Source organism: Diadema antillarum, unplaced genomic scaffold, assembly GCF_040938485.1.
Source record: "Diadema antillarum isolate AM-2024a unplaced genomic scaffold, OU_Dant_1.0 seq00000910_RagTag, whole genome shotgun sequence".
Taxonomy (NCBI): Eukaryota; Metazoa; Echinodermata; class Echinoidea; order Diadematoida; family Diadematidae; genus Diadema; species Diadema antillarum.
In genome coordinates, this window is record NW_027271766.1 from 1,699,512 (window position 1) to 1,707,301 (window position 7,790).

Genomic DNA, 7,790 nt, shown 5'->3' on the forward strand with positions numbered 1-7,790 from the left:
AAGGAAGGGAAAGTGATACACTACAAGAGTGTTAGTTTCTTGCAGTTGGTTGTCATGTCATGCTTTGAAAAACACAAGATAGGTGGCTGATCAGAGAAGACTAGATCCAGAACATAAACCAATTTATGAAATTAAATGAAAAAAAATAAAACAAGACAAAGTGAAGTTTTTAGAGAGGATTTTTGGACTATATCATGCTTTCTGCAAGTCAATCAATGTGTGTGTGTCTGTGTGAGTGTGTGTGTGACAGAAATTAAATAACTCTGGAGTTGTTTTTTTCTGGAGTTGATCTGGAAATGATAACGCATAAAAAAACAAAATGGTGTAAATAGAGCTTTCCTGCAACCTTATAATCTCGCTTGTGTATCCCAAACCTTGCTATATGTATGCTAGTATTTGCGACCGAATGTACTACTCCATGAAATCCTAGCTCCAGTACCAAAACCTCTGTTCTTGAGTTTCTCTTAATCACTCTGTCTCTAACACTGACCTGTACATACAGAAAAAATGATGAAATGTGTAAAAAATAATCATATGAGAAGATCAATACTATTTGTTAAATAAATCAGACAAAATACTTCTATCACAAGTTTGCCATGTTTTTGCTCTTGTCATTGTAAGTGTGTGTGTGTGTGTGTGTGTGTGTGTGTGTGTGTGTGTGTGTGTGTGTGTGTGTGTGTGTGTGTGTGTGTGTGTGCGTATGGGATTGTGGTGTGATGAGAAAAGAAAAAAAGACCACAATCACTAGATATATTCATGTAAGGAGATATACCATTCCGGTTTAATTGTACCCAATACAGAATCAAATCACCTACACAAATGCAATGTTCAACAATACAGCTGCATTTTGAGCTCTTGATGTGTTTGCACGCTTTACCACTCAATGTTCACTTTGACGACCATAAATGGCATGAAATTAATCTAATGGTTCTTTTTTTTTTTCTTAAACATGGAACGAGAAAGTAACAGAATTGTTACGCCCACCCTGTGCAAATGAGATGAGGCAATACACTTTGTAGTTTCATTACCTCACATTGCATCTGTTAGTTTGTTGAAAGAAATCTTTCAAAATTATGACTTGAATAATAATTTAGTAGCTTAAATCCCCCTCTTCTCATGAGTCATAACTACTAAGATAATATAACCCTACAATTCTACAATGCTACATCATTCCTACACAATAGCTTAATGCTAATACTTGTACAGGGGGAATCTTGTGATAACAAGCTGCTTCGGACTATGGCATTTCCTCATTATATCGGCCATCTTGTCATATCAGTGATTAATTATTATTTTTTAAATACAGTGGACTCCCATTATAACAAAGCCCTCAGGACCGGCAGTTTTCTTTCGTTATATCGAAATTTGGTTATAATTGAACAAATAAACAATAAGAATACATAGAGTGGATAATGTTGCAGCCTAAATTTTTACTTCGTCGTTAACCGGAATTTCGTTATAACCGTGTTGGTTTTAACAGGAGTGCACTGTATATGAGAAGAATGGAACCTGCGAAATATCCTCATTGTATCGGGTATCTCGCTACATTTGATCTCATTATAGTGAGGTTCCACTGTAATAGAATTCTCTTGATTTCATTTCCAAACAGATTTTTCTGCAGGTCGGTAGGAGACATGTAGGGCAGTGACATTATCTCATCCCTCAAATGTGACTGACCAATATCACTGTTCTATAAAAACTTTTACTGGACTGTAGTTTCCTTAATTCTGTTAGTTTCTCTCACTGATCTGTTTATGAGATTTCACTCCATATACATGTATAAAAGTAAACTTGAAACTGAAGTGGCATTTCATTTGTGCAACATCTGACTTACATGATGTAATGAATGCACTTTGTCATTTGGTTTAAGAACTTCTTTCAACTTTGGCAATTAATTTGACTTAAATGGTACATGTACTGTGATTTGGGCTCGTGCAGTGCTGGCTGTGCTGAAAAAAAAAGTACTGCCTTTTTTTGGTAACTGGAATGGAAATGAAAGATATAGTCACAAACACACAAACACACACACACACACACACACGCACACTCATACGCGTCTATGGTGGAAACCGAGGACCTGTTTTACCCACAAGAATTTTACCACATAACCGAGGACCTGTGTGTCAGTAGGACTCTTGTCAACCAAGGACTCGTTCGTATATTCCCATCCAACCGAGGACTCATTCGTATATTACCATTCAACTGAGGACTTATTACTGTATAATGCTAATCGAGGGCCTACAAACATGTACCCCTTCATGCAAAAGCAGATCGTTTAGAATGGTCTGCGAAGCGAGGATGTCCTCGGTTCTCTTTGTGTCCTCAGTTTAAATGTAAAGTTTGTGTGTGTGACCTCGTTTTCCACCATGGGTAAGTGCACACACACACACACACAACATCTTTTATACCCCCTTTCATAATTATACCTCACGGGCAACCGCAAGCATGTACAACACATCTTGACCAAAAGCTTCAGACCAACACAAAAAATTAAAACATTTCTTCTTGCTCTGGAATGTCTTGATAATTGCACCTGAATAATGTGATTAATAAGTTATAAGCTAATTCATCATGGACATAATGTGTATCTTTTAAGAGCTGTGAATATCAAGGAACAAGCAAGAAAAAGTCTCACATGCAGAAATTCAATTTTTCAGAATATCTGAAAAAGTACATCTCACTAAATGCCACATAAACTGTGTGGTGTGTAACAATGTGATCACTTTCTGATCTCAGTCTGCAAAATAGGTGTGCTTCTAGATTTATAATTTGATCTAAAAAATTTGCTTGACATAATCACAAATCTAGGGAATACCTGAATGACAGACTCGTGCTGCTACAGCACCCTGTTTGAGATTAAATCTGATGGCCAGGCAAGTCAAAAAAAAAAAAAAATAGAGACAGGAAGAGACAAAATTTATATATGTTCTAATATAGGAATTTAATGTTTCTCTTTGGATGTGACATGTATACATAATTCTCAAATAGTGACGGCAAGAAACAAGGAAATGTGATACAAAGGCACTGTCATTATGTATCCATGTGCACTGCACACAAACATGCCATGGCAGAGCATAATCATTATGTCATTAAGGCGCTTTCGGAACAGATTAAGAAGTAGTTGCTGACAAATTAAAACCTGATGCATATGATGGAAATTCATGAACAATTACACCACAAGAGCAAGCATTGTGAGCATGGCTACAAGTACACTTCCACTGCCCTATCAACTACACTGGACATTGCATTTCTGGTATTTTGAACCCATGGAAGCACAACATCTGTATCCAGACCAGATTCAACTAATGTAAGAGAGTATCAGTAATCATCCTTGATGACATTTCATGAAATTTGTTCCTGCTGATACAGTACATAATGTGTAATCACACGGCTGTTGTGTCCACGCTTCATCCTGTAGAAATAAGTACCAAGTATTAACCATGCTTGAAGTCGCTGGGGTGACAAGACGTCATATCTACAAAATGTTAAATGTTGAGTGAAGCAAAAAACATGGCAGCCAAAGTTCTGTCTCAAATGGGATACCCTTTCATTTGACATGCTGCAGTGGCTTCATTTTTGGGGTAAGACAGCTAGGATTTGGACAGGACATCACTAAACTGATTATCTGGCCATTAATCAAAGAAAGTCATTTTCACCAAAATTTGAGATACAAGGTCTTGTCACCCCAGCAACCTTGAGCATTTGAGAGCTGGCATTAATACCAGAGACTACAGACACAGTCGATCAACTTTTTGTTTCATCCAATTACTACATTAATATATTCTTTTCCCCACAGATATGTTATTACATCATTAATTTTATATATATGCATACATGTACCCTTTTATCCATGTGCAGACATGTTGCTACAAAACAAATGTGTACATCTCATGCATTTCCACTGTTAGGCAACCTCAATACCATAAACAGCATAAATATTATCAATCAGTTATGCCTACACAATTGAAAAACAAAACAAAACAACAAACAAAAAGAAAACAATTTAAGAATATGCACACATGAAATGACAGGTAAAAGTGTTTCCCGCAAGTGGGGGCAACATCTTTTTCTACCCTCCTTTCAGTAAACCGGAGCATCAATACGCAGCAATATGAATTTCACTCTAGCTGATTTTGAAACGAGGCCAAAAACGGCAGCTGCAGAACCAGTCTGTAATAACCTTCCCTTCATGAAGCTGACAGATTTAATTACTCATTCACATTCTTTAATACCTCACAGAAGTATAGATACTCAGTTTTGTGCAATATGAATTTAAATGTTATTTTTCATCACCTGAGGTAGGATAAAAATAGAATAAGAAAATAAAAACCCTTAAACCCTTTTCACATATATGATTAACTTACTTGTACCAAGAAAATCAACCTAAAACACTAAATCTCTCAGCCATAAGTATTCAAGACAACAAAGTAGAGCAGATAATCAACAACACTTTCGCACAAGAAAATCCCTTTTGATTTTGTGTTTGTGAGTGCTTGCCCTGTGTACGAAAGGCACCATCACGTGGAGCATATCTCACATCTCTTCATGAGATGTGAATGGGACATAAGAATTGGAACTTTGTACCAGTGAGTACAACATAATGACTAATACATGCTACTGTAAAACCAGAAAATTCTGTGTGCATGAAGCTTTCATGAATTTCATGAGGAGCCAAGATTTGCAAAAAGTAAAATGCACATGCAAGTTTTTGTCCCCACAATGCATTGTAATAACAGTGCCAAATCACGAAAGTTTCATGCCGCAAAAAAGTCTGTCTGCTCCAACTTGCGAATGTTTCTAGTTTCAGAGTAACTGTGGAAACACAATTATTTCCCTCATCCATGATAAATGCCTGCTCAAAGATTTGCAATTCAAGTATAGTGATGACTGAATGTAGTATGACAGACTTATTCTCCAAATGATTTTAAAAAAGCAAACATTAATACATTTGTAAGAGCACTTTCACAAGTAACACAGTAAGAAGCACCGAGATATAATGTGTAATAAACTTTCACTTTCATTCGAGTTCTAAAACAAATGTAAAGCACAGAATCAAATAAACTTGTAAACGTATTAAATCAGCTCTTAAACTTAATATCAAACATAAGCAAAGTTTAATATACTGGTACGGCTGATTGTCGCTTGAAAGGAAGTGGAATGATTTTTTCTTTTTAATATTCAAGACATTCTACTCAATGCTGACTGTAGCTCGACTGTATAATTTTGTCAAAAGTCCTCATAGTTCCAGCAAGTTTGAAGGTAACTTGGGTCAGGAAGTATCTTGAAGATGAGATCTAAGGAGATGTGATGGCAGAGAACTTGAAAGGCATGATCCCTCTGGCACCCCTTTGGAATTGAGGCACAAAAGAGGCAAAGACTTGGTTAGTTCAAAATGTGATTAAGTGTTAACATCTGTTTTAGTCCAATCCAGGAGGAGAAATTCATGCTCTTCTCCAGCATACCCATGACATACCCCTTTTAAAAAGAACCTGGAGCTAGTGTTTGTACACTTTAAATTAACCTTGCAGCAATCAAGCTGGACAGGATTGGGGACCTCAGTTGACCTGTGTCGCAGCGTATTCAGGGTAGTCAATGTAGCCGTCCTGGTTTTTATCATCGTCACGGAGGATGGGGTCGATCAGGTTGACGAGGTCGTCCTCCTGCAGCGGCTCGGCCGACGGTGACCCATCGTGGTGGTAGTGCGTCATGGCATTGAGCAGCTCCAGGCCATCAAGGCGATTGTTCTTGTCATAGTCGTGGATCTTGAAGTAGTACAGCTGCAGCTCTTTCTCTGTCATTTCACTTTCAGGCTTGTCGAGGTCGATGTAACCGTCAAGGTGCTCTCGTATGTGGCTAAATGCAAGACAAACGGGAAGCATACATAAACGAAAAAAAAAGACTCCATCAAAGCTGGTGTAATAACAACCTCGACACAAAGCTAAGCATGAACATAATTTCAATACTTTCATGGTTAGCATGAATACGTACAAAAGACATCTTTCTGGGAGCAGTTTCTTATTTCTCCATAATTTAATGAGAACATGAATGGCCTCTTGATCCCACATGCTGACATCTTTGTTATTCACCTGACAACAGTTGATCAAGTTGATACCAAAATGGAAACATATTGATGAATGGCAACATAGAGTGTTACTGACTTAAAACAGCACAACATGCAATGCTTTGGAGTATAATCAGCTAACAACGCAGAAATGTGTGCACATACTATTTGCCACTACCTGGCTATGCATAGGTCTGAAGTGTCCAGATAAATAAATAATTGCACAAGCTGACCACTGCATACATCACTGTCTTTTCCTCTGTCATGACAGATATGACACACTTGAAGGTTGACAGCATACATTTGCTACAGGCAAGTGAGTATGGTAGACATCACACAAAAACATCGGCATTACATTGAATGCCTCATACACTGTAGGGTCCTACGGTGTACAACTCCACTGTCACGTCCTAAAAAGTTACTGGTATATATCCGTACCACAGATTAACCATGTATAGCAGGAAATATCTCCACATTTCTGGAGTCATGAGTTTATACCTCCTTCTCCCATCTTTACAATTACTTTGGTTGTTGCTTATTACCTGTAATATCAGGGTGCACGCCTATGTCTGCATACACTTGATCTAAAATAACTTGTTCACGTTTTGCGGGCAAGATTGTTGTAATCACAAATACACACAGACACACATTTTGAGGGCAAGATAGTTGTAATCACAAAATACACACACACATATACACACACGTTTCGAGGGCAAGCTCGATGTAATCTTAAATACACATATACACACACAAAATATGTACGGTAAACATTTAAAAATGTGATCGTAGTACAGTAATTTCATACAAAAGTTGAGCCGCTATAGTTTTTCTTCCTTTTCATTTTCCTGTTCTGGGTAAAATATGTGAGTAATACTGCTTTCAGAAACTCATATCTTCCACCTACAAAAAACAAAACAAAACGAAACCCAAGGCTGTCAAATAGCTCTTCATCATGATGCCCTGACCTCCACCTTAAGTCCATATCCTTCAAGAATGGGGAAACAAGGAAAGCATGCCATCCCAATCACAGCAGTCTCTTCAGAAAAATCTTCTAGCTAATATCACTGTCACTGTCATCATCTGATCCCCTAGAAAACTCTATATAGTCGAGGTATCCATCACGATTGATGTCATCATCGGCCAGAATGCTGTCCACTAGCTCCTCCAGCTTTTCCTCCGACATGACCACCGCCCCTTCCCTGGGGTGCTCCGCCACCCACTGCCTGTCCACGTGGAGGATGGAGTGCATCAGCTCCAGGCCGTCCAGGCGCCGGTTCCTGTCGACGTCGTGTGAGTGGAAGTAGTGGAACTGCAGCTCGGAGGGAGCCATGTCTGTTGCCATGGCGTCAACATCCACCGTCCCCTCCAGGTGCTGCCTGAGGTGGCTGTGTCGAGGGGAGGGGGGTTTGTGAGACAGTGGAAGCATGACAGGGCAACCACATTCATGGCAACCACACTGGTATGTGCACACTCTTAGTTTTTGTTCTGCTCATAATAGCTCCATGCAACAGCAGCAGACGTGAAAATTCCACAGAATTTAAAAAGGCGGACCACCTCAGCAATGAAAAAGATATTTGGTTTGCTTTTGAAGGTGCACAACAGACCCCTAACACCTAGTACATGTACATGATTGCCAGGCACTCATTACATATGAAAATGCATATAGTGAGTTTACTCATTCTACATGTTAGCTAATAAGCAACCGTATCCAAACATACTACAGTCTATA

The 7,790-nt window shown here is 38.6% G+C and overlaps 1 protein-coding gene and 1 pseudogene across 1 annotated transcript; both read right to left on the reverse strand.

Annotated features, from left to right (window-relative positions):
- Positions 1-5,555: 5,555 nt before the first annotated feature.
- Positions 5,556-7,043, reverse strand: LOC139741200 (multiple coagulation factor deficiency protein 2 homolog). The gene is made up of 2 exons (XM_071651791.1): positions 7,027-7,043; positions 5,556-5,853 (listed from the first exon to the last, which is right to left on the reverse strand). The coding sequence occupies exons 1-2, from the start codon at positions 7,041-7,043 to the stop codon at positions 5,556-5,558; spliced, it is 315 nt and encodes a 104-aa protein (XP_071507892.1).
- Positions 7,044-7,112: 69 nt separating this feature from the next.
- LOC139741201 (multiple coagulation factor deficiency protein 2 homolog pseudogene) lies at positions 7,113-7,446 on the reverse strand (annotated as a pseudogene).
- Between the last annotated feature and the right edge of the window lie 344 nt (positions 7,447-7,790).